Source organism: Pseudomassariella vexata, assembly GCF_002105095.1.
Source record: "Pseudomassariella vexata strain CBS 129021 chromosome Unknown BCR38scaffold_4, whole genome shotgun sequence".
Classification (NCBI taxonomy): Eukaryota; Fungi; Ascomycota; class Sordariomycetes; order Amphisphaeriales; family Pseudomassariaceae; genus Pseudomassariella; species Pseudomassariella vexata.
The window spans coordinates 1,529,792-1,556,309 of NW_024467959.1; the positions used below are offsets into that span (position 1 = coordinate 1,529,792).

The following is a 26,518-nucleotide window of genomic DNA, read 5'->3' on the forward strand; positions in this document are numbered from 1 at the left end:
AAGGGGGTTTAGTCAACCCTTACGGCGCGCTGCCCACCTTGTTGACTTCGCCTACCTAGCGATAATAGGGAGATTGGTGCAGTTTAGGATTACGAGCATCCTAGCCAGTCGACCGTCAAGCACTACGTCGGCGGAATATAACTCGACAGCCGGTCCAGAATTTGAATCGTTAATCCGACCCCTTATCGGACCCCCTCTCGCCGCGATTCTTGCGAGCGTCTAGACCACGTTACGGTCTATCCACTTGAGCGTATGGTTGAGATGTATACGCTCGACGAGAACCCCAATTAGCAGATACTACGACTTGTCGCGACAAAAAATAGTCGAGCATCTTCTGCACATCAGCAGCATCCCACCCCTGAGGACGAATTTAAGTGCCACATTACCACACTTATCGGTAGTTCAGGCAGGGGTTGTAGCACAGACTTAGGGAGGGACAGGAGGTTTAGTAGTCGTTTGGCTACAAGTTTACCTGTATAACCGCCCGACGCGGCTTAAGGGCCCGCTATATCATCTATAGCCCCTTAAGGGAGTACTTGTAGAGGTACCGAGGGTTAACACCTACGGCGTATTTAATATTATTAATAATAATAATATATCTCCATTATCTTGAGATCAACGATCCCTGTCGAATTGTTCAACCGTCTTTAGATTATTTGACTTGCACCACTGTCGTCGGAAAAAGTTGACACTCGATGGTAATGCAAGTGGTGCAGAATGGTATTCGAATCTCCACTTGAGCTTCAGGAGGTTTCAGCCGGTGTTATTTGTTCATTCCTTGTTCATTCATCTGTAACGGTCTGATGTTTCGGCTCAGCTCGTCTTACCAAGATAGGATAAGCCGCAGGTTTTCCCGCCCCAACCGTAACTATCTCACCGGGCTAATGCTGTGATACACAGATGTTGCATTAGTATCGTACATCCTCCCTTGTATCCCAGATTCACGACTACTTGCACTGACTTGGCGTGATATCAGCGCAGCGCTAGGCTTCTTCGGCTAATCTGAATAACCCTAAGCTTATGATGTCCAATGGCAAAGTTGGTCTAGATATAGCTCAGGACTTTCACTTTACTCCGGTATTTCTACGTCTGATCTAATAAACCGCAGCCGATGACCTTGTTGCATCTTATCAATAGCTATGGGAATACTCTCGCCCTAATCTTGCCGGTACTCACGATATGCCTGTAGCAAGGAAAGGCAATCCATAGCTCAATGGCGGGGTTCATGTTCCTGGCAAATCTACTTTGTGAGTCCGATTGCGGGAAGAATGAAAGGCCAGTTTACTGAAATTAGGTTATAGTGATGTTATAGCTTGGCCGGTGGCGCCATATTTCAGGTTGCAGTTCTTGTCAGATACGTCCAAGGAGGGCGTCATTGAAATTACCGCATACAACAACTCGGTCTTCAGTGATTCCACGGCATCACATAGGATGGGGGTGGGGTCATTTTGGAAGACTAACACAAGCACGTAGCGTCTTTGAGTACACAAACATGCTATTCCAAATCAGCAGCATAATAAACAGCCTCAGCGATGCGCAGATAATGGGGCCAATGTCTGACTTGTGTTCGGTTTGGAAAAGCTTCGTTTCATGGGAGACGTCCGATATTATCGATCTTGCGGCCTGGCCTGGTTGGTATCAGCAATAAATTGGATAGCCCTTGGGGCTTCGAGAGTAGAGTGCAAAGACGACTCTCTCGGGTAGACACAAGACCTGCTCGATGAAAATCGGAGCATCATCTATGACTTGATTCATCTTGTGTCGCTAGAGAACGCTCACTATAGGTAATTCAACACTTGGTGCTGCCTCTAATAGAAACATGGGTGGTGGGCGGCCTACGGCATCGAGCCGCCATGCGACCCAAGCGTGCCTCACGAATTCATTTAAAACACACTGTCGCCAATCACAGCTCGACCTCCATCCACTTTAGGCGACGTTTTGGTCATCCGTGCCACCTCCTGGTGGCACCACGACAACTGAGTATCAAGCATCCGTGAGCTTCATAGTCGTTGTTCCTACCCCGAACCCGATCGTCGAATTTCAACTATGGTTGAAAATACGGTGTTAAATTGAATACCAAAAACCAATCTTGCCCAGTTCTGGTAGCGAACCTGGAACAATTAATAGCCCTGGTGCATATGTCTTGGCACAGAGACCTACATAGAACGAGTCCGTCGTCTTTATTTTTCGCCGATATGCATAGCGGTACTCCTTCTACTGAGATATTCGAGCTTTGGAATTTGTTGAAATCTAAGTTTGTCTTAGACATGGTCCCTCAATTTCACCTGATGAGATGCAGGCCAGCACATTCGGTCCCCGTGGGGTATTCAGATGTATTGCGATATCTAGTATCTGCAAGCAGTCATCACAGGTTACGGGCAACAAAGATTATTTTGCGACAATTCCAGCTCCCAGGAAGCAGTGAAATGTCGCCCATTACGACGTTGCATCCACGACACGCACCGAATTCGCTCGCGTCCAACTCCTTGATCTCCAAATGACCGCAGGTCTTCGGGTTTAGAGCAAGGGCCATGTCGCTCTACTATTATTGCGAAATGCACTCCAATCCGTCGGCAAACTCAACTAACGGACATGTCGCCGCTGGAATCTCTATTACGATGCAGCTGTGGTAGGCGCTGGTCTTGCTATGGAAAGTACCTCGTACGTCAACCTGACCCCTTTGAGTGCCAAGACTCGCCTTGAGAACCCGTCGATGACGTGATTCCGGTATCCCGCCGGTATCCCGGCTTGTCGATGTTGACGGCTATATTGTCAAGAAGGTGGCCGCACCCCTTCAGGGCAGCAACGATGTTGTTGGCCCATAGCTTGGTGTCCTGTCCCGTACCGGATAGGGCCCGAGATGTGAGCCTCCATTTGGCCCCTTACGCAAAGGTAGCAAAAGGAGGCTCACATCTCGTATGTTAGTACAGCAGAAGGAGGGACCAGGTTATCCTCGCATGCGACCCAGGTCGTGGGGTTAATCGTGCGTGCGAAGACGCAAGCAGGGCCGACCGATAACTTGTTGGCGCTTTGGCTATAAAGTCAGTTAATATGGTGCAATCGGTACTATCGTCGATTCCAAGTCCCCGTGCTGCAGCATTGTTCGTGGCTGTTTCGCCTCTAGTAATAATGAGCGGTGGCGGCAGGGCCAGCGAACTGCCCAGCGTCTGCAGACGAAGAATGATTGTGAGAAACAGCATGGTTACTGGTGGAATGGGCTGAGATGAGTGTTCCTCTGGCGTGGTTTAACTGCTTTTGAGAGCTATTGGCCAGGGACGCTGCTCATCGAGTGTAACTGCGAAGAAGTTGCAACTGGCCAAGGTACGAGAGCTAGGAAGGAGGTAACGGTTCATATTTTTTGCTTACTCTTAATCGTAATAGACTGGGCAAGATTAACTTGAGATGCTGGTAGAATAAATGGGAACCTCGCCTATTCACTGATGACGGTTATGCGCATGTGGAGCCACAGGTGCAAAGCGGCAAGTGCGATCTTACTTGAGCACGTAAAGCGCGCAATCAATCTCGAAAAGTGCAACTGCCAGCTGCATCTTCGAAATTCACATACAACTGGAATTATGAGTACTTGATTATTGTTACTCGTCCATTGCCATGCGAATGGATTCGAATGCATCGCGGCATGGGAGGCTGCCGGGTTGCGACCCGACCTGACCGTCTGGTGATTGCATCCTCGTGGCCAAGCGAGATTGTTGGTTGTTCAATGTTATGACTTCCCAAACACCTTGAGAAGGCGCATTTCGTTTCCACTGATAGAACCCATCAGTCGGATGCAGCTGCCTAGGTAAGTACATTAGGCGCTCGCATTCGACGCTGTCAGCCTGTGCTCTTCCATTTCCATCTCCATCTCTGCATGCCACCCGATACTCCAAACCCTTTCCCCTTCTCAAGCAGCCGTATATCTCACCCTAGAAGGTTTCATCATCCGACAGGCACCTTTCTGCGACGCCTTGAGCAATACAGGACATAGCTTCCCCGACCAGCTCTTTGCCTTCAGCTCTATTTCTTTTGGATATGTGGTAGCTGTCTTGGTGGATTATTTTATCTTCTCTGCTACGGTTCTAAAACCAGCAAGCCTTAATTTCTTTGTCGAAATCGTGTCTTTAAGTCCGGAAGACGAGGCCGCTGTCGGGTCGAATCAACCAGTTCCCGCACTGTCGGATCGACCCAATCCTTGACAATGACAACTAATCCCAGCCTCAACAATTACTGGGAAGATGTTGCAGATTACAACTATGATGTTCAAACCAATCAAATCCCCGAGTGTATCCTCTGCCAGGACCCAGACGACCCGCAAAATAGCCTTGCCTTCCTGCGCGATGCGATCTGGAGGGCTTTTGATGCTACAGTCGACTGGCTAGACTACCGGGGCGAAGAGCAAAATATATATCCGAGCTTCCGCGGCCAGAAATACCCCATGCCCTTCACGTCACCCGAGAACACTTGCGTCAGTTACCCAGCAATTGGCGTCGCAGTATGGGAACGAGGTCAAATCTACGCATTCCCAATCGTCGACGGACCGAATCCGTGGCAAGATGGATTTCCTGTAGGGCCTGATATGATTATGGTCCAAATAACGCCTTGTGGGCGGCCTGTTTTTATCGGCATGATAACACAGCGAGGCATGGACCCCAATGGCAATGTGTGGCAGTATGTCACTTCGCCCAATAACGTTACTCTCGCGCTAATATCATCCAACTACAGCTAGGGGGCCATTTGCCATTGGCGAAATGGGAGCCGAGATACTGACGCCGAAGATGAGGAATACCCAATTTACCCAGGCTTTGACACCAAGCAGCGTTCCATCACCCCTCCTAGTCCTTTCAAACGTGTGGGAGACCAAACGCAGAACAACTTTATACGAAGACCCGAAGATATGCCTAGGGATGAGGGTTATAATTCGGTGTGACTGGTTCGCCATGTGAGGAATGAGCCAATACTTTCGGGAAATGGGGGCTGGTGAATGCTAATGACCGGCTTTGGTCCGTTTCAGAGCACAGTAATGAAGTTTGGGTGTTTCTTGGAATACCATAGGCTATTCTGCAGGACTACGGGGGTTGAGTTTACAACTATAAATGCATGCCACGGAATTCATGTGTGATCATGACTGGCGGGATTCGTCGCCACAAAAGATTAGCACGAAGGAAGAGGATTTGCGCAAGTCTCCGATCCTACGAAAGGCCTTCTCTTTCTTTTAAATTTCGTGATAAAAACATCGCGAAAAGTACCATTCCGGATGCCAGGGTGACCGAGGAAACGCCAAGCTTCTCAGCAGCACACCTGTGGAGAATAATGGAGATATAAAATATTAAATACGCCGTAGGTGTTAACCCTCGGTACCTCTGCAAGTGCTCCCTTAAGGGGCTATAGATGATATAACGGGCCCTTAAGCCGCGTCGGGCGGTTATACAGGTAAACTTGTAGCCAAACGACTACTAAACCTCCTGTCCCTCCCTAAGTCTGTACTACAACCCCTGCCTGAACTACCGATAAGTGTGGTAATGTGGCACTTAAATTCGTCCTCAGGGGTGGGATGCTGCTGATGTGCAGAAGATGCTCGACTATTTTTTTGTCGCGACAAGTCGTAGTATCTGCTAATTGGGGTTCTCGTCGAGCGTATACATCTCAACCATACGCTCAAGTGGATAGACCGTAACGTGGTCTAGACGCTCGCAAGAATCGCGGCGAGAGGGCGTGCTGCGCGCCTTCTATCGTGAGGGGACGGGTTCGCCGACGAGCGTTATCGGAAAGGCGAGGTCCGATAAGGGGTCGGATTAACGATTCGAATTCTGGACCGGCTGTCGAGTTATATTCCGCCGACGTAGTGCTTGACGGTCGACTGGCTAGGATGCTCGTAATCCTAAACTGCACCAATCTCCCTATTATCGCTAGGTAGGCGAAGTCAACAAGGTGGGCAGCGCGCCGTAAGGGTTGACTAAACCCCCTTGTGTGTCAGCTGCGGGATTCGAACCCGCGACTCGTCACCGACCCAAGTGGGTGAGGCTCAAATCGGGACTTATCTACCAGCGAAGTGACCAACTACACCAGCCGACAATGGAGATATATTAGATGAGAGACATTGACCGGGACTTGGGAAGACCTGCAGTTCTGGAAACCCGGAATCTCTGTCCACTCAAAAAGCCTTGCGGTGATGCAACCACCTCGCCGTATACAAAGGTTGCATCCGAACGGTACCACCCACCATCTTCCCCAGGCGTAGGTTTTCCATGGTCCTTACTCAGAAGTTGGCTTAACTTGCACATACCCCTCATTTCAGCAATGGTACAATGATGGGACGAATACTTGACACCAAAGTAACTGCTATACAGTTCGTGCTGCTAGCAGTTGGCCTCGGAACTAGCACCGATGCCACCGCTACTCTCTGTGTATGTCAACAAGATAACTTGGACTCAAACTTACTGTTCGGTCTTCCGTACACTGACACCATCCATTCCAAAGTGCGGAAGCCTGGCCGAGGCAGGTTTAACGAGCCGGCTGCTGTACCCAGAATCGACTCGCTACAATGGAAGACAAGAAACTTTCTTCTCTCTCCACGAGGACCTAAGCCCCTGGTGTATCTTACAACCCCAAACCACTGAAGAGGTATCTACAGCAGTGAAAACTCTTGGAGCAACAGAACCCTGCCAATTCGCCATCCGAAGTGGCGGCCATCATCATGCCAAAGCGTCCAACAACATCCACCAGGGCGTCACCATCGACCTGGGCAACATGAACTCGGTGAAGTACCACGCCGAAAACAGCACCACCTCGGTCGAGCCCGGGGCGCAATGGGGCGACATTTATGGTAAGCTCGATCCGATGGGCCTTACGGTAGCAGGCGGCCGCGACGCCAGTGTCGGTGTAGCTGGGCTCGTCCTCGGCGGCGGAAATAGCTTCTATTCTGCGCTCAGGGGTATGGTGTGCGATGGGGTGCGACGGTTTGAAGTCGTGCTGGCGAATGGGGATGTGGTTCTGGCTAATAAAGACATCAACTCGGATCTCTTCCAAGTCTTGAAAGGGGGAGGTAACAATTTTGGGATTGTTACTCGCTTGGACGTCGATACGTTCGAGACGGGGAAGCTCTGGGGAGGGCTGGTTTACTATCCTCTTGATGCTACAGCCGATATCATTGATGCGTTTGTCAATTTTGCAGATAAAATTGATGAGAACCCTGCTAGCTCGAGCGTTATCTTTTGGATGTACCAGCCAGCGGCGAAGGGTACAATACTTGGTTAGTCTATGTGATCCAGTCTCATATCTCCAGAGCTCTCAGCTCTCCTATTTTAGGGCAAGTAACCAACATGACTGATCTGGGAATCGACAGGTGCATCATTCGCCAATATCGGCGGGGTAGTTATGGATGAGCCACATCGGGACTTTTGGGCAATCCAGAATATCTCATCATCCATGCGAACGACAACTATCACTGATTTAACCGAGGAGTTGATCTTGCCGGGGGAAGTTTACACGTAAGTGAAGCCCGGCTATTTTTTATTGTCCTTCTCTTCATCCAGTCTCGTTAACATCGTGACCAGGAACGTCGAATTCACCCTAACGATTAAAAGTGACGGCCGCGCTATAAAGAAAGTCCTAGACCTCCACGACCAAGCTGTAGAGGAAATGAAGACCTTATCCGACGACTTCGTCTCTGCAGTCATGTTCCAACCAATTGCGCTCTCATACGCCGCTGGGGGTGTCGCCAGGGGCGGTAATGTGCTGGGAATTGACAGATTCGCCGAAACGCAAGTCTTGTGCATACTCTGGTTACAAGTCCGACCGGAGTTGGTCCGCGTTGCAGAACAGATAATGGGTTCCTGGTATCAAGCTGGCCATGATTACGCGGTTTCCATTGACCAGGAAAGTGATTGGATCTATCTGGGTTATGCGTATGCCAGCCAGGATCCGTTCGCTGGGTATGGGAGGGAGAATATGGGTAAGATTTCTGCCGCGGCGAAGAAGTACGATCCTACGGGTGTCTTCCAGTCTCGCGTACCCGGAGGGTTCAAAATCTCAAAGTCGTATTCTGGGTTCTACGAGGATCAGAATGTGATGAATGAAAGGGATGAACTTTGAATTTGATTGGATGCCAGGTCAGAAAGTCTATTATACTCTTCAGAAGAAAATGTAGGCGAAGGCGTTCGGGAAGCCGAGCCTGGACCACATCGAATAAGGGTTTATGGTTACAATGTTGGATCGGGATACTTGATAGCAGGTTTATCATAACCTGGAGGCCTCAGTTGGCACGAGTCCAGATAGTGTACGTACCTGAGCAATGCCGCTTTTAAATTGAGCCACGTGCTGTTACCCTAAATCATCTCTCAGAGGTAAGCTTACCAACAAAAAATGAATTCTTCATAATTACGTGTCTCCGTAATGTACAATTAGTTATGCAAGACGGTGAGCAGTTGTAACAGCATTACAGTAAGATGAACGAACATTCAATGAATTTCTACATCCAATTCCAGGTACACAAGATGCGACTCTCAAGCACTAGCATAAGCACAAGTACGGGATAATCTATTCCGGAACACGCTCGTTCGAACTTCGGGCTAGAAGGCAGAGTATTGATACGTACAGGGGCAGTAAAGGGCAAGTACTTAAAAACGTTCCCCGCCTGGTACTCTCTTCATCCAGATCCTAGGAGACTACCACTGCTACCTCCTCTCTACTGTACCGAAGGACATAGCTCACCTAAGCTTGACCCCTGCACGTCATCATCCACATTTGATCCGTGCTGAAGCCAGCTACGACGTCCCCAGCGTCAGAAAAGATGAACTCCAAGTTTTAAAGAAAGTGTCAGTACCAAAAAGAACATCATCATCGTCAGTAGAGCTGGAATATTCACTGTTGCGGGCAGTGAGAACTGCAAATCCCCTTGAATAGGAGCCTCCTAGCCTGACGGCAATAATCTATGATTTCCGGAACTCCCCCCGATCCCAAAGCGTTTTTGATCCCATGTCCTATTTTCTGCCAGTCTAACTTACCTACTCACACATTAACTCTCTACTAAAGTCCAAAATTTCATGTACCATAAGCGGTCAGCTTCGATTAACGCGTTAATGTGATAAATACCACAAGGGCTATATACATAAATACAGTCGCTACAGAACGGACTATCGAAGAGCTAAACAGCTTCTGCTATCTACGATGACTTCTAGTAAGAGTACTCGCAAAATGCATAAGTCCTTATCGTTGAGCAATAGAGTCGTTGCATTCGCCGAAGCTGTCCGACGAGTTTTGGGGGGAGTTCAAGTTACATCTTTTGACCCCTATGGATTCTCTTATGACGAGCTCCCCTTAGGTGTCAAAGAGTTGTATTTCTATCGGGTCATCCTAGGACCTTTATGCAGTTCACACTCGAAAGCATAGAAAAGTCTACAATCTACAAGTGTATCATCACAACCCCTCGACAAGCTGACGCTTCTGAGGCTCTACTTGTGATGGCTAGTGTCAGTTCCTTGGAATAAAGCAGCCGAGAGACCAATTAGAAACCAAGACTGTTTAGAGCCTAGGCCAAAATCATCTACAGAAAAAGCATCTCGGTACGCCTCAAAGGTGATATCCAAGATGATAATCAAGGTCATGAGCGTGATAGTAAGGCATTCTTGGCGAGCCTGTACCACATATCGATTCAGGTACCGCCAGAAGTGAATATCCTCAAGCTAACAACTAATAAGATAATAGGAAACCCTTATTTGGGACCGAATATTCTGTGTCGGCTGCATTATACGAGGAGAGGGCCGTTTCGAAGAAGCCGGAAATGCTTCGAGACTTGCGTCGGGACGCCCGAACCAGGCCAATCAAAGCAATTACTTCTCTAGTCCGCAGTTACCTATGTTTATTACGAGCTAGCCTATCTGAAAACAAGGATATCCTTCATACCTCTCTTAGGCAAAGACAATTAATTCTGGAACCGGAAATCAGCGGTCTAAGACAGAATCGTAGGGGACATCGGTGGCTGCTTCTATTCAACACAGGCCAAAATCAGGCAAGTGTATTACAAGGACGAATTATTAGCGGACGAGTTTGTAGCCATATACGGAGACTTCAGGAAGCCGGAAATCGTAGCTAATGGAAATTCATCTTGGGCTGGAAAAGAGGTTTCAGTCCATCAGAGGACTGGGTTTTCACATTCGGTGTGGTCTACCTTTTTCTTTACATTACACGGTGTAAACTTAGGAATTTTGATACGAGTACTTTTCCGGAATACTACGGGAATAATGGATACAAACCGGCGTCAGTATTTAATGCTAGGAATAGGTACTTGTTTCTTTCGCGGCGTGTACCAGCAGCGTCGATTACTCTTTTAAGATGACGTAGCAGATTTTCATATTTAATTACCGTATGATACGTGACCCCAAGGAGGGTAGCCGTGTAGCTATGGATAAGATGAGATAGGCGGCCTAAAACGGGCAGCTAGTGAGCTAGCCAACCAAGATTTCCCAATACACACAGTTTACTGCCCATATGCACTCGCATCACCGTAGCTCCATTCAGCAAAGTGTTCATTAGACCTTGACTTCTAGTGGCGAGCACGCCTACTATACTTCCAGTCCCTAACGATAATGAAACCTGCCTAAGACAGATATAGAACTAAGTCCAACGCCAGAAGTCTATAGTACCCAACCGGTGAACTGAGAGGACTTCCTAGAGATGGGAAGGTAGGACCAAGTTCATGGTTGAAGGCCTAAAAGTTGTCTTGGGCGTCGAGGGCGGCCCTTTCCTCGAGCAGCAGCCGCACAGCGGCCTCGTGTCCCCTCTCTGCGGCCCACCACAGCGGCGTCCGGCCAGAGTTGTCTTGAGCGTTGACGGCAGCCCCCTTCTGGAGCAGCAGCCGCACGACGGCCGTGTGCCCGCTCACTGCGGCCCACCACAGCGGCGTCCGGCCTGAGTTGTCTTGGGCATCGACGGCGGCCCCCTTCTCGAGCAGCAGCCGCACAACGGCCTCGTGCCCGCTCTCTGCGGCCCACCACAGCGGTGTCCGGCCATAGTGGTCTTGGGCGTCGACGGCGGCCCCCTTCTCGAGCAGCAGCCACACGATGGCCTCGTGCCCGCTCTCTGCGGCCCGCCACAGCGGCGTCTGGCCAAATATGTATTTAGCATCGACGGCGGCCCCCTTCTTGAGCAGCAGTCGCACGACGGCCTCGTGCCCCCTCTCAGCAGCCCATGACAGCGGTGTACGGTTTCCTCCACCAGCTGAATCGACCGAAACCTCTCCCATGGCAAGAAAAACTGTAATCATAACCTCATCTCCATGTTCGGCAATATGAGAAATAATGTTGCTACTTCGTGAGAAGGCAAAGTTGCGCCTCAAAAATTTACCTACAGTTATTTCTTTGGCACGCCGCCGGCATAAATCATTAAGTAGAGGCTGAGCTTCGGTCTGAACTTCTAAAAGTGCCTGAACTGCTTCATCACTGTTGGTAGCAAGTGCTGCAAAAATCGGTGTCCCATATCGCTCGTCTCCTATAGCGAAGCACGACTCGCCAGAAGGGTGAACTCGAATGAGAGCTGATCTGTTACCTTCAGCTAATATGTATAAGAGACTGGCTTTAGGCGAATATCGACGTACTTCGTATTTTTGGAAGACGTTCTGATGTTGCAGCCATGTTGTGCGTGAAAAATTCCGCAGAAAGTCCTTCTGACTGACCCTGTTGCTTTCGGCTTTGTCCGCATGATATAGAATATTTTCGCTAACATACTCGAGGAAAGGGAACCTTTTGCCCACGTCTTGGCGGAGAGCTTTAGCTTCTTGAAATGACGCGTTTGGAAGGGGACTAGGGAGGTCAAGATGGGTGACAAGCTCAGCGCTCATGTATTTAACACAGCATTGCTTCAGTGTTTCATGACTTTGTCCTTCGAAATTGCCTTGAGGATCGGGCCAAATTGCTCCTAGTCCATTTTCTTTGAGAAGGAAGTCCCTCACCGATTCATGAATGAACTGAACGGTTTGTGTCTTAGCCGTAGCATACTCGACTAGCCCCTTTGAATTATCGACGATATAGTTCTTGATATCAGCCTCGGATATTTCATCCGAATGACAGCTAGGTAAGCTATCAGGCTCGTATCTGGATAGAATTGCAAAATAGAGTTGCTTTGGATTAAGTGGATGCCTGGCGAAGAGGACCCACTGAATACACAGAAGAAGCCCATCTGTATTATTGGAATCGCGAGTCAGGATATCGCGAAATAGTTCGTGGAGGTCACTAGGAATTTGTTGAAGCTGTCGATAAAGGCTATGGATGCGTCCTCGGTCGTACTCCTTATTCAAAATGTCTACTACAAGAACCACCCACATAAAGATACCAGATGCCTTTTCTCGAAGGTCTGAACGGATCTGCTCGGCGAGCTTACCGTGGCCGATATCTAGCACACTACTAATATAGCTGGTAATATCCTGACGATGTTCTTCTTGGTCTTCGAGTTTGACGCAGAGCCCTTTTTTGAGCGTGATGTTTGGATAGTACCTGCTTGCGAAGCAAATGTGTAGTCTGGTCCCGGCGGAAACGGCGAGCTCACTTAAAAACAAAACATATCCCGGATTTGCGGTTCCTCACACTCATCCAGTGCATCAATAAAACAAATGAGTGAGGCTTCCCCAAGGCCCCGGACGGCTTCTTCGAAGAGGCACTTGAGTGATTCGATGCTCCACTGGTGACCCACCCTAACAGAGTCTAAGACACACATCAGAGCGGGGCGTGTCTCAAGCAGCTGCAGTAAAAGCGATCGGTAACTACAGGCCGACTGTAGATTTCTCCAGGTCGTCTCCTCTCGCATTGAAGAAGAATGAGATGATCATCTTCTGTTTCGCGGTCTTGCGGGCTTTATCAATGGCAAATTTCACCAACGTCGACTTTCCCGCTCCAGGCTTCCCCTTGATCCACAGGAAACCATAGTGATTACCAAGCTTGTTCGTGTTAAGCCAGTCGAGGTACTGAGGGTTTTTCAGAAGCCATTGACATGTCTTGGCGTGTCATTTTTTATACTCGTTCGGCGAGAATCGATGTGTTCGAACTTGAGCGATTCAAGTAAGCTCTGTCTTTTTTCTTTGGTGGTCTTCCCGTCGGGGTTGTTGATTACTAAGGTCTTGTGTTAGGAGAAATGCAGTTCTTTAAGAAATATAGACTTATACCAGTAAAGTTTCTGCTAATATTTAGGTTCCCATTGCTATTAGAAATGCCTTGACCCTCGAAGTGGTTCGAATACTGGCTCCAAACCCGACGATATTGAGCATCCTCATTTGAATCCTGTTCCTCCTGATTCCACGACGCATGGTAGTCATTAGGCTTCTGTTTTTTGTTCTGGCGTTCCGTATTATTCGTTTGGAGTATGGATCGATTGTGGGAAATGTGCCGGTGATCAGACATGCCGGAGGCCTAGGGTGGCATCGTGATATCTCCAGATTCGCATCTATACGGATTGGTCGCGGATATCGAGGTGAGCAGAGGTGTTTTCGAACACGACTAGATGTAGAATCTAAAGCCAGCGTGGAGCTTCTTCATGATGATAGCAGTGATTTGTCGGCGCCTTCTCCGTAGTCTGAGGGCGACACTCATTGTGGACGAGGCTGAGCTGCCGACAGCCTCCATGTATGGAATGGGCCAAGCCTGAATTGCCGTAACCAGGGCCAAGAGTGGGGCAAGATTTTACACCTGCAGCTGAGCACCTGGAAGGTGATTGCCCCATCTCAAATGGATCCACCCTATTGTCGAAGAATGAGCCGAATTACGGTCGCACCAGCCCAGGTTCCGATAGCCACATAGCTCTTATACGGTGCTAGTAGTACTCAGTTGCCTCCGGGTTACAACAACACAGAGTAAGAGTCGTGTCGAGTAGAATATTCCTGTTTCCTCGAGATCGAAACCCTCATAAACCGGGGCCTACCTAGGCAGCCTGGCCCCATAATTAAGCGGGCTCTGATTAGGCCTGAAGAATTATCAGATCGAAACTGTTTAAGGTTCAGAGCTATAACGTAGGACATATAATCACGATGGGGCGCGTTGTCTTCGGGTACATCGACTCGACAAGCCTAAAACGGCGGTTAATCGGGGAGAAGCCGGTCTGACGAACAAGCTACCGGCTTAGCCGTTACATAACGATCCGAAAAGCGATAGGCAACCTTGACTCTCGATTCTCTACCAGACCGTCGCGAGCCTGCTCTGCAAGGTGGGCACCACTCCAAATGTGGGCTCTGGAAACATCCACATCGGAGGAGACGTGAATATTGTTATGATGTGCTCGACTACGACCCGAGGAGCAATTACTTGCCGACTTGCGATCCACCGACCCACGTCACGGTAACAAGCTTATCCAAGACGCAAAGGCCAGCCTGCTAGAGACTCATACCGCTGGGTCCTCGAACATACCTATTTCATTCGATGACGAGAGAACCCACAAAGCCGCATTTGAAAACGAAGATGGCATCAAGATTTATGACACTCTTCAACTGTACTTTAGCAGGAGAGTATGTGGGGTGAAAACCATAACGGGAAAGCCCGTAAGGCTAGTGATTTCTGGCAAACCTGACATGTGCGAACATGGGCCTCCAAGTAGTAACTCGAAAAAGACTGGCAAGGCGAGCTTGGTCCTACCCGCTCCCGGGAAAGTACAATCGTATGCAGGATTAAAGAGCACATAAGATTAGGCGGCTTATGTCCTCAGCTTCTCAGCTTCCGTGATGCAGCTGAGGAATAGGAAAGGGACCAAAATTAGCTGGGAACGTATAACTCTAGGTATAGTCAAAGCACCAGGTGAAGTAGGCAGTGCTGTGCCTATGATCTGACTGTCAACTATATCTCATCTTTGAGACACATGCCGTAGCCTCACTTAGGCGGTGGTCGCCATGGAAATTTGGCGCATTTAACAGAAGATGTAGAATCCATCGACGATTCGTTTGCGGAGGTGTCCGAGATTAGAAGGGCGATGTGGTAGTTAAATCATGGTTCAGTGGTGTGAACATGTATTGATTGTGACCAGCCGACACTTCAGTTGCGAAGCTCGTGATTAGGTTCACATATGGAGGTAATATCACGGGCCCTGTTATATACTGCTTGCGATTCTCTAAATGAACGAAGGCTCTGTATTCCTTTTGCGCCTAGTATACCATCACAGCATGCCTGCCGTCCTGCAACAGCAGCTGACCTACTGGGGCCATTTGTAGCGAGGGAAAAGTTTGGCGCAATGGGGCGGTCATGTTGCGTGGAAGGCATATATGGCTATCAAGTTTCGTGCAAACCTATCGGTCGAGCTGTTCGGGGCGGGTCCTATAGTACCGACTCGGGTTGCCAGGCACAAGCTAGCCGTCGGTCGAAGGATCCAGGTCCATAAAAGACATTCGTCCAGAGACACACTGACATTGATTTAGTGGCCTGAATCCCTGTGGAGGCATATGTATCTGCTCGCTTGAACTTCCCGAGGTCGTCATTGGAGACGTGAGACGGCGATAGCAACGACCGTCGCCGCGTAAGTGCTTAAACGATCTCGTCTACATCGTTTGGCCACGGGGGAACTGAGCCTAATTAGTCGTATCCTACTATGAAATGGAAAACTAGAAACTCAACTTTGAAGTGCCAGGGGTAGCTTCAGGGTAGCTTGGCTGGCGATTTGATCACTGTCGACCCCTCCCGAAACCTACCTGGTGGGCCGCAATCCCCTGTGTTTGAATGTCAACGACCACGGATTCAACATCGTGAAGCATATAAATCTTTTTAGGGGAGGAGACAATGCCATACAGACAAACAGTGCTTCCCCACAATTGACAACAAAACCAGTACGCAGTGAACTCATCGCCTTATTCAAGGTCATTGCTATTGATCAATATCATGCTCTCTATATTACAATCGCCATATATCTGTACATATATCTTACTCCAAATACATTTTCCCAATGCATACTATAACCTCCCCATAAAGCCCCTTGGTCTCGTGAAAGAGAACCCGAGACAAGATTCGAATCCCTCCAACTTTACGATTCCTTCTTCTCGACCACGACCTTTTTCTTCCTTTCTGAGCCCGGCGGCGCCTTCAGGCCAAAGAAGACCAAGAGTGCCATGGCCCCAATACCCGTAGCTCCCATCCCGTATGCGACCTCTCTCCCTGCCCACCAATAAACACTGGTGAATAAGAGGGGCCCAAGACCTCGTCCTAACTGCCCCCAACTCCTCAGGATACCCAGCTTCCCACCGCGCTCGTCTTGGTTCGCCTCGAAACTGCTCAGCGTGTTCAGACCACTGACCACCGTAGCTGATGTAGTGGCCAAGCATGTAGCAGCGATGTAGAGCGAGCCAACGGTGGTGATTCTGCCCAGAAGCATGAAGGCCACCAGACAGGCGACCACGCCAATCCGCACTGAGAGCAGCGGAGGCAGCCGGCGCGTGACTCCACCCTGAAGAATGGAGGCAATAAGACCGATGTATCCCAACAAACGCCCGTTATTGGCCGACGTGTACTGGAAGAGGTCGTAGGTCATAAATGGCAGGGAGAACTCCATACCGGAAAAGAAGAGCAGGAAAGCCAGATGGACAAAGTTGAGGAGAAAGTGGGAATTGGTGCGCTTCACAGCCGCAGGTTTCGCACTCGGCTTGTCGGTCTTGCTAGCCTCATCGTTCATGCTCGGGAGCGTCTCGGGGAGGTTGAAGTAGAGGTAGACCGTCTCGGCCACGATCAAAGCAAGCGAGACGCCCGCAGCGGTCGCAAAGGGGTTCGCGGCCACAGTGGCAATGGAGCTGAGGTAGGCGCCCAGGGCAGGGCCGAACGTGAAGGCAATGGAGAAGCATGCGCCGATCAAAGCCATGGTCGAGCCGCGGTTATTCTCGTCCGAAATATCGGTCGCGATTGCCGTCGCAAGCTGGACGTTTCCTTCGGACAAGCCGCCCACGATGCGCGAGGCGAGGAAGGTCCTGAAGTCCACGGCTATGACCCAGAGGAGCACCGAGAGGATGTTACCGGCCATGCTGGCTAGCAGAGCGGTGCGTCTGCCATGTCTGTCGGAGAGGTGGCCGATGATGGGGGATGCGACGGCCTGCAGCAGAGAGAACAGACTTCCTAGCGCGCCGCCCAACAGCACAATGTCGTACCGCGAGTCGATCGGTTTCGCGAAGGCGGACTTGTAGGCATTGAGGTAGCCTAGGATGCGCGCGAGGATGGTAGATTGCGACTCGGAGCTGACTTCGCTGTTTCGGTAGAACTCGAGGAGATTTGGGAACAAGGGGAGGATGAAGGTAAATGAAATCTGTCACACAAAGTCAGTCTTTGGTGGCCTCGGTCACATTGGTGCGACATGATGGAAGAAGCGACGCACCAGATCAAGTAACAGAGACACAAATATGACCTTCAGCACTCTCTTCCGAGTGCTCGGATCTACGGCCGCCATGTTTGCTCAACCCTGGCTTCACCGGGTCTTAGGTCGCGGGCCAGCCACAGCAAGATAACCAGATTTCAAATACAGGGAATAAATGGTTGTACACCGAGTGATGAGTTCAAGAAAGGAATTGGCATGCCATTAGATTTGGCGAAGGGGGGTAACAAATCAAGATTGGAGAGGCGCGCAGCCGTGAAGTAGAAAACAAATGGCGGCCGCTCTGACAGTGACGACGCTGACGAGGCTTGAGCTGCAACTGCAATGAGTTGCGGGTTTGGCGCCAAGCATGCTGCAAGGGGCTGATTTGTGCAAGGATATAGCGGGACACCCCTGTCGCTGCGGGACGCCGGACAATTCAATCTCATGGTCTGAAGAGATGGTAGGAATTGACTTTAGTCGGACTTCCCTGATATGAATATTTATAGCTAATCAGATGTACCAAGTAGGGACTTCTTCAAACCTAAAGAACAACCAAAAAAGGTAGTCATGTGACTTCATTCAGTGATGAGATTGAGGCTGTACCTATCAAAACTCAGCTATTGAAGTCAATGCTACAAATAGATATAGATCGGCAAATACTCGGTGGGGATGACCGGCCGGAACTCCTGAGGGTAAAGTAGCGAATCGACCATTCAAGACATTGCCAAAGACATATCGCAACTCGAAGAAAATGACAAGTGTGAAGGTCAATTGTTGGACGACGTCGGATTAAGATGACAATGGGACGAGCAGGCATAGACGAGGGGCATTTTCTATTGTTTTCGAAACACTCCATTCGACAAGTATGTTTCGGCTCAACTAACAATTCTACTTCCCCTAAGGTCCATATCCCCACCCGTTCCGTGATGCATCACCAGATTCATCAGAAGCTCCGATATCACACATTTCATAGTGCCATGCCGACTCCCCGTCCACATTTCAGCCTAATTTCGCGCGCTCGTCAAAACTCCACACAGCCTCCGAGAATACCCTTATTACCTTAGACCCTTGTACGGAATCGGAATAAAACAGTCGGCCGCCATTTCACAGTCGCACACCGAGGTCTCGTAGATCTTTATGGTCCCCACATCTTCTGTCCTGACGTCGCCCTCGGCCCCGTCCCTCGCAGCAGCGCAACCCCATTTCCGGGAGAGCTTCGCGCATCAAGTGTATCTCGACATTCGCGAAGTTCATCCCGTGACAAACGCGGGTCCCTCCACTAAAAGCGACGAAGGACTTCTCGAGGCGCGCACCGTCCTCAAGCCAACGGTCGGGACGGAAGCCAAACGGGCCGTGGTTGAAGCCATCGTCGGTTAGGATCTGGTTCGGCGTTATGTCGACGGGTGTGCCGGGCATGATGCGCCACGTCTTAGGGCGCTTCTTATTGTGGATGACTAAAGTTTCGTCTGGGGCTACTCGGGCGTGGGGGCTGCTGCTGTCGAAGCTGAGTCTTTTGCTCTCCTTTACAACGCTACGAAGGTAGGGTAATTGCTGCAGCTTAGCTACGAATGCGACGTTTCAGATCAGGAATCGCGGCGAAAAGCTCGTTGCACGCTTCTCGAAGCAATATGGCGATTTAGGTGGTAGAAAGTCGCAATGGCTAGTGTCCAGGACGCGGTTTAAGTCCCGCTTCTTGGGCCAATCCAGTCAGGGCCTTTTCGTGCGAAGGCAGGATTTTGGATGAGATCAGCTCGTAGATGACGGTTGAGTAGCTTACTTCTACTACCCACTCATCTGTGTTCGCAGTCTTGTGAATCTCATCACTCTACTGCAGGATGCCTTTCACCAGCTTCAAGAAATCCATCCATCCGAGTACGAATCTGCTGGAAAATGACTCTGGGAGATCATTCACGACAATCGAGTCCCAGCTCATGTGTTTGACCGCGTTACCCATATGCGTCCTCATGAGCAGGTTGCCGGTGGTTGCGCAATCGAATAGGGGTTGTCAATTGAAAAAGTTGTCGCATACTAACTACCGTGCCGCAGAATCCGCGAAACTTACCATGATTCTCGCTTCGAGCGAAATCATACTGACTAACAACGTCTGAGGCGGATGAGCGGCCAGACCACGCACACTAAGGCGGTCACTTAACAGCGGTTTACGCATCATATGGATACATCAGATCCAGCGGCTCCTGTTCGACTTTGCAAATTCAAGGAATCGAGTCATCAAAGTGTCCACCCGCTCCTCTAGAATCGGCTGGAGTTTGCTCACATTCTGAATGGAGGAGAAAGGGTTCAGAGCTGAGCGTCACAGCCTGGACATTATGATTGACAGCCACGACCGATGATTGATTGGCACCAAACTCGAGAGAATGTCAGCCAGCCCAGCGACCCAAGTTTCAATACACGGCAATTAGTCATCTGGTGGATGAAGGAGCTTCACTTATCCCGTCCACGGCTGGGGCCTGTATACAGCTCAGGGAAGAATCTGCCTCTGCTACGTGAAGCTCATAGGGGTTGATCTGGATGATGACGGGGCCGTGATGCTTGTGCAACTCGATGATCTTCACTGCGTACTGGCCGCCGAGGACGATGTCGTAATGGAGTTTGCACCCCCATGTCAGTGCAGCGAGCTTGGGTCCTGGGATGTGCGCGATTGGGCTAAGTTACAGGCCTCTGAACGACAGATTCTTAAGGTACATGAGCAGAAAGGTAGAGATCAAGGACCAAGGGGCTACGGGCGAAGGCGAGTATGTGTACTCGTGCAACGCCGTGATCGAAAGCGTGTGAAGTTTGCTGACGCGAAGAGCTAAACATCAATGGTGCGGGGGGTTATATGAAACGTCATAACTCTCTGATCGGATACTGCCCAGGCAGTAGCAATTGACTTTACCGGCTGAAACTCTCTATACCCTGAGGCACCCAATCGTGTGCTGCGTTCCCAGCGCACGGCAAGATGCAGCGACTGCCTACTTCGTCGGATATTGAGCGCCTGCTTCACCGCATCTTAGAACCAGAAGACCGAGAAAGATCGTTCATCATAGACGGAAGATGGTGATTTCTGAAGCAGCTAAGTTGCAAGGGGCCACTTGAGTACAAGTAGCCCACAACCCGATGCCCACACTTGCAGTTCTACGAGAGCTGAGTTCCAAGATCCACAGCAGCGACTTATTAAAGTAATCGGTTCAAGTGAAGCGCGGTTATCAACTCGAAAGGAGTATTGATGCAAATCCCTACTATATTATTCATCCAATGTGTACACAAGCGCTGCGGTTCGTACTCCTCCCCGTCCCGTGCTGAGCTCGCATTTCCTCATGATAGGGGCAACCCCATGCGCTCTGCTTTATCCGATATGATATAAAAGCTCTGTGGTCCGCACTTGTCCCATTCTCCCGCCCAATTTTGCCTTCTAAAATCTCTTGAAGTTAACTTAAGTCATTGGAAATTTTCATAACAGCCCTAAATACGTTAAGATTAATTCAACTGTATTTCCTCCTGTATTTCAAGGTTCTCCATGACGACACCCTGATAGGCATTACTAAGGTATGATGGAGACAATACTGAGAAACATAGTCGGGGCCGTCATGTCGTCTCCGCTGTCGGGAGATGGATTCGACTTGAGCCAGATAACTGATTACAAGGGCGACCGAGTTCGATATGTGAACTACTACCTGATTGCAATCTCGACCACAGTCATCGCGGTCAGGCTCTTCGTACGAGCATTCGCCATGAAGCACCTGGAAATAGACGATGTCCTAGTCTTCGCAGCCTATCTAGTTGCCGTCGCAATGCAGCAATTTCTCTCTTCAGTGAGCTCTGCCCAGCCTCTACATGTGGATCCCAGTAGGACACGTTCCTGACCTGCATCATAGCCGTAACTTTGGGCTCAGAAGCTCATCTTGACCAAATACCAAGCCAATTCCTCCCATTATTTTACCAGTTTGTCTCGTTGCAGCTCCTGCTGTACTTCTGGTCCATTGGCTTGATCAGGATAGCCGTGGTGGCGTTTCTACTACGATTATCGAGAGATAGTAAGTTAACCAGCATGCCCCTTCACTCATTGAAAAGCCCGAACGAGCTCATAGACTAACATCGACTAGTCGACCTCGGACTATACAGAGGCTTTGTGTACACCACGGGACCATCGTCATCCAAATAACAGCCGCCTGCTCATTCCACATCTCCAAGGACACGCAGATGATGCACTGCCCCTTTCCCTTCCCCCCCGGACGTACACCCCAGGACTTGTTACTGATTTGCTTTCCATAATCGTACAGGAAAATCCACCACCTCCCCATCTTTAACCACAACGTCTCGTCGACATCGCTTTTATTGTTTTGCCCATTTAAATTATCCAGACCACGATGACATCCGCCTCGGCGTCGAGTCGCATTACGCGCTTGTTCTATGTGGGGTTCCTCGCTGTCGCTGTGGATGTCGCAAGAATTTCTATCATGATTGCATGGGCGTGGCCTTGGAGGGACATGAGCTATAGTTTTGCCACCGTGGGGCGCTTGACGGATCTCGAGGTCCATGTGGGGTTGTGGTGTGTGTGTCTACACCTGTTTCCGGCTTTTGGGCAGTTTTTTCGGGGGAAGGTCGATGGGAGAGCCGAGGGGTGGAGAACGAGGAGGAATGGGGATGATGCTGGAGTTGCGCCCCAGATTCTGAGAAAGAAGCTGCCGGATTTTACGAAAGGTGTTTGCTAGTAGAATATGGAAAAGGAAGGGGTACCAGCTAGCATAAAAGTAATTATTCAGGTATCAAGCGGCAGCAGAAGCCTCTTTGCGTTATAATACCGATGCATCTCGTCCACCGCCCTACTCGCCGGGACTTGTTTCACTCTTTCACGTTCTAATCCTTACTTCACAATTTCATCATTATGCATGCCCACGTCCCCATCCCTGTCATAGCGAATAATAGGCCCACCTCGCCCTTCCAAAATCCGGATCAGCAGTGCACATGGCTACATGCCGATGAGTCTTGGATTCGACTTGCAAAACCAGGATACAGCCTGTTTATCTCATCCTAGACATCAATAAGGGTGGTTGCAATAATTACCTTCTGTCTGAACCCATCTCTGGTTCCCTGGCTTGAACTCGTAGTCTGGGTCGAGCAGGCTTGATAAGTGTCGGACTATGCCTTGTGTTAGCTCTGCGTTACCATATATGTCTTGAGGATTTGCCATTTGGCACCAGATTCCAACACCCGTACTGCCAGCTCATAGCCTTCACCTGCACTGGTTCTGCCTCATGATTCTACTCACTCACTTCCTTCACTTCCCTCCTCCTCCACCTTACACCTCGCCCTCCCAACCTGATCTCTCCTTTCTTCCTCCAAAGTATCCAAATACATGACCTCAACCCCTTCTCGTTATAATCCACATCCATCCCCACGATGAAGAAAAGCGGGTGCGTCCTCTTGTCCCCGGCTTCTTCCCGGCCCCGGATTCAGCATTCATATACACCTCTTAACGCACGGCTGGAGAGGTCAGGGATTGGGGCGAGTTTGCACGTGTCTGCAACAAACTCGGCGCTATTGGGGGGGATCTGAGGGCTCGGGGGGTTGAGGACGGTGCGGTGGCGGTACGTGCGTGTTGGGGGCTGTTGAGAGGACAGTTGGTCTTGGTGGGGATGGGGCATGTTGTGTGGGTATTTGTTTTAGGGTATATGATGATTATAAACTTGGCAGTGAGTGACGCGTTGGTGAAGATGACCAATTTGAGAATATTGGGGCGAAAGAAGTTGTATTGGGAGGTCGCTCAAGCTGATATATGTCATATGTCTTCTGTGTTTGCATGATATCATACCACTGGGGAATTAATCCTTCCCGTCTAAAGCTTCTTTGGTCGATCGCTCTTCAATCAAGTCTTGGTGGATATCCCGTTAATATTTGTGAGTTTGCAGTGTGACTAGTAGTCATGATTATCGTCATTAAATATTCGCTATATAACATAACCCCGTTGCCCGACCTGCTTTACATGCCGCAAACACTGGCGTCGACCTGGACGGCAGTAGCCTCCACCCGTCCTACAGCAACGGCCTGTCCGTTCGTCAAGTCGTTCATAGCATCCAAGGCAATGTTGAAGCCGGCAGCAGCGTGGTCGATAGCCAGAATGTTGATCGTCTTGCCGTTGTAGGACAGAGCCCAGCATGTGCCGCACTGATAAAAATGTTAGTCTCCAAAACTCTAGTAGTACGGAGAGGTGAACTCACGTTAGGGGAGTTATACCCGGATACAGCTTCAGCTGCGCCGATGTAGGGAAACTTAGGGATGGCGCCTTGAGTTTGCCAACCTTTCCGGGTAATCAAGCCGTTGGCACCATCGGAGCAAGCCACCGCCGTGAGAGATCGGCTGCCATCGTCGTAGCCAGTGTCATAGGCGACTATGAGAGAGTTAGCACTGAGTATGAAGAGCCTCTGGCGAGATGCATACCGGTGATTGCTTGAGAAGCAGCGGCGAGAGAGAGGAGCGAGAGGATCTGAGTGAACTGCATGATGACGATGTGACGAGAGACTGAATGTTCTGGTTGGGATGAGCTTGTAGTAAGAGTCTTGATGTAGAATGGAAGACTTGAATAAAGATGTTGATGTTGAGTCCTCAGAAGGTAGAGCGATCCCCCAAGTCTTTATACCGTTCAAGCGCACTCAAACACTCTCAGCAAGGTGCGCCCCACGTTGGGTGTCGGTCACGATGTTTCGATACATTCATCATACGTAACATCGTCCAACTCAACCGACATACGGGAGCCTGGCCCCATACGACTTGGAGGTTTCCATCGCAGTTGGTTACCACCTGACTATTTTCTGGCGTTATGCCACGGCATCTCGTGTTTGCCCTGGAAGGATTTAGGAAGGATTTGCGGGGCACGATCTAGTCGGATGTAGATCCTTTCGTATTGCCGCTTCTCTTGCCAATTATAGCAAGGATTTAAACTACCATCCTTAGCTCCCGGGGGGGAACGGTAGTTTGCTGCACCCTGTCTGACAGCCCAGCCCACTCCCGCTAGTCGGTGCATGTGGTTACTGCGGCTCTTACTTGCCATATCTCCATAGAAACTTCCGTCGGCCTCAGCTAGGTATCGTGGGACATGCTGGACAACTAGCGTTCTTTACAGCAGTTAGCTAGTATGCTTAGACCATGCCTTGCTGAAGAGAGACGTGGAGGTAGTAAATGATTCCGTACTGTTACCAGCCAGCTCACTTGAAGGTTCTCAACTTGCGACTGCGAGACTCTAGGGTTGACCGCGTGGCGGTAGCAAAAACTGAGTAGTCGATACGGTTGATGTTGGTCCGCCGCAGCTCCCGTCCGAATGCGTAAATACAGCAGTGTGCCGAGCCCGAAGGCGATATGAAGAATAGAAAAATCCACCACTGATGACAGTACGGACGATTGCATTGCCTCGTGTCACTATCGTACCACAGAACTCGTATCACGGTGAGCTTACCGTCATCGTGGATTTGACAGAACGCAGTTGTGGGACCCAGAGGCTCGGTCGAAGAGAGAGGCTACAACGCCTGACGTGCTTTGTTTCTAGCCTGCATCGCATTCGTTCGTTACTCATCCAGATGAGAGGCGGTCCTGTCAATCGGATTTGTTGTATGACAGGCTGTCACTTGTCCACACGAGCTTTGGCACTTGCTCAACGGATTTGTCCAGTCCAAACCTTGGGGTAAGCACAACAGCAACGCAAAGTGGCTCGGCAAGTTACCGTGCCATCGTGCGTTTTCGTTGGCAAATCCTGATGGCCGGCGTAGAAATGCTGCCGACACTACTTTCTAGCCCATTCCATACTGTGCTCTTCGCGTTGGTCAAGGCCTGGTTTCCGCAATGCTAATTTTGGACCCGATAGTCGTGGCAGTCTTGGCACGACTTCAGCACTACTCCCTCAAGTGGGGCCAAAGTTGTTGGTCTCGAGAGCGTAGCGTTCTTCTTTGTTCTCATAATAATCACACAGAAATATGTCGCTTGCATGTCGTGTCGGATAGCCAGTCGAGCTCTACTTGAAATTCACTTATTCGTCGCAGGGTGTATTGAGACACAGCCTGCAGCCCAACTGTTGATTTCCGGTGTTCACGACGCATATGGTGCAGGAACTCATAGGACTGACCACTCGACGCTCTAACTTATCCTAAGTTGTTTCACTTATCACGATTCCCAGCTGTCTTGTTCGTTTGTCGTCACAGAACTGGCAAGCGATGCTAGCCATGCTCTTTTCTCTCAGTCCAATCCATTCCTTCAACTCCAAATTCATGTCAATCATACTCACCAACCTCAAGGCTCATACTAGACAACGCCAAGTTTGATTCCAGGTCCAAGACTGGCTTCAGTGGGCGGCAAACCTGTGGAATCGCCTCGGGATTCTTCATAGCGGTCACCGCGAACGAGAAGACTGACAATGCTGACAGCAACGAGGATGCATGGAGGGACTCGGAAATTCGATAAAGCTACCATCAGTATCTTTCCAGCATTATGTTCATATACGAGCTGACTTGAAGGTCTTGCTGATTGCTTGTAATCACTCCTTCGGCATTTCTCAGGAGGCATGCGATCAATACGGCGGCCTGCCAGGTCTACATGGAAACTAGACGAAGCCGTTGTACTGTGGTCAGTGTGTCTCGAACCGAAATGGCTGAAGGGGGGAACATACACTCGGACCAGCGCACTGTCCCTCCTTCTGTCGATCATCACGGCCAGCCACACTGGCAAGGACCATAGAATGGAAAGCCAGAGAACGGGTCATGATGTGGAGGCGGTATCGTCGAGAAACTCTCCAGATCCCGCTTCCAAGAGTCTTTGCTTTGACCAACCGCGGTGTGAAGCGCCCGAGTACGGCCCTGGCAGTGGACATGACAATCGTGAACAGTAGCCGATGCTCTTGGTAGGCAGGTGCATTAGCTGCCGCAGCCACTGGATTCACCATATCGGAGTTATGCTCGGGGAGAGCAGCAGCTTGACTCGTGAAGATAAAGAGCATAGCCAGAAGCCAAAATCTCTGGTTGTCACTAGTTGCCAGCAGGTGGGAGACCACGGATCCACATCGCAAGGAAGATCCCGACCCATTGTGAGGCTGCAGGAAGACATATTAATGGCCTATTCTCGGGAGAGCCATTTCTACAAGGGTCAAGGACGGGTATTCCAGATTTTACCAAGTTGCTGAATTTTAGTCAATGCAGGAGGCTTTAGTGCACTGGGATGGTTTTGGTATTGTTATGAGAGACGT

The 26,518-nt window shown here is 49.9% G+C and overlaps 6 protein-coding genes and 1 non-coding gene across 7 annotated transcripts; 2 read left to right on the forward strand and 5 right to left on the reverse strand.

Annotated features, from left to right (window-relative positions):
• Positions 1-4,002: 4,002 nt before the first annotated feature.
• BCR38DRAFT_157195 (uncharacterized protein) lies at positions 4,003-4,909 on the forward strand. Its single transcript, XM_040853754.1, has 2 exons — positions 4,003-4,665; positions 4,720-4,909. The coding sequence occupies exons 1-2, from the start codon at positions 4,196-4,198 to the stop codon at positions 4,721-4,723; spliced, it is 474 nt and encodes a 157-aa protein (XP_040718019.1). The 5' UTR covers positions 4,003-4,195; the 3' UTR covers positions 4,724-4,909.
• A 1,056-nt stretch (positions 4,910-5,965) lies between these two features.
• On the reverse strand, positions 5,966-6,068 carry BCR38DRAFT_t132. The gene has a single exon. It is a non-coding gene; the product is annotated as a tRNA-Thr (tRNA).
• A 10-nt stretch (positions 6,069-6,078) lies between these two features.
• Positions 6,079-8,337, forward strand: BCR38DRAFT_426935 (uncharacterized protein). Its single transcript, XM_040859801.1, has 4 exons — positions 6,079-6,401; positions 6,475-7,246; positions 7,340-7,484; positions 7,551-8,337. Exons 1-4 carry the CDS (start codon positions 6,303-6,305, stop codon positions 8,086-8,088), a joined length of 1,554 nt encoding a protein of 517 aa, XP_040718020.1. The 5' UTR covers positions 6,079-6,302; the 3' UTR covers positions 8,089-8,337.
• A 7,608-nt stretch (positions 8,338-15,945) lies between these two features.
• On the reverse strand, positions 15,946-17,792 carry BCR38DRAFT_157249 (major facilitator superfamily domain-containing protein). Its single transcript, XM_040853755.1, has 2 exons — positions 17,314-17,792; positions 15,946-17,244 (listed from the first exon to the last, which is right to left on the reverse strand). The coding sequence occupies exons 1-2, from the start codon at positions 17,383-17,385 to the stop codon at positions 15,979-15,981; spliced, it is 1,338 nt and encodes a 445-aa protein (XP_040718021.1). The 5' UTR covers positions 17,386-17,792; the 3' UTR covers positions 15,946-15,978.
• A 555-nt stretch (positions 17,793-18,347) lies between these two features.
• BCR38DRAFT_483016 (uncharacterized protein) lies at positions 18,348-18,708 on the reverse strand (the record flags this gene model as incomplete). Its single annotated transcript, XM_040863573.1, has 2 exons — positions 18,348-18,506; positions 18,559-18,708. 2 exons carry the CDS (start codon positions 18,706-18,708, stop codon positions 18,348-18,350), a joined length of 309 nt encoding a protein of 102 aa, XP_040718022.1.
• Positions 18,709-22,978: 4,270 nt separating this feature from the next.
• BCR38DRAFT_157273 (eliciting plant response-like protein) lies at positions 22,979-23,942 on the reverse strand. Its single transcript, XM_040853756.1, has 3 exons — positions 23,731-23,942; positions 23,511-23,680; positions 22,979-23,457 (listed from the first exon to the last, which is right to left on the reverse strand). The coding sequence occupies exons 1-3, from the start codon at positions 23,789-23,791 to the stop codon at positions 23,272-23,274; spliced, it is 417 nt and encodes a 138-aa protein (XP_040718023.1). The 5' UTR covers positions 23,792-23,942; the 3' UTR covers positions 22,979-23,271.
• A 1,639-nt stretch (positions 23,943-25,581) lies between these two features.
• Positions 25,582-26,466, reverse strand: BCR38DRAFT_510232 (uncharacterized protein; the record flags this gene model as incomplete). The annotated part of the gene is made up of 2 exons (XM_040865008.1): positions 25,962-26,466; positions 25,582-25,897 (listed from the first exon to the last, which is right to left on the reverse strand). Exons 1-2 carry the CDS (start codon positions 26,270-26,272, stop codon positions 25,582-25,584), a joined length of 627 nt encoding a protein of 208 aa, XP_040718024.1. The 5' UTR covers positions 26,273-26,466.
• Between the last annotated feature and the right edge of the window lie 52 nt (positions 26,467-26,518).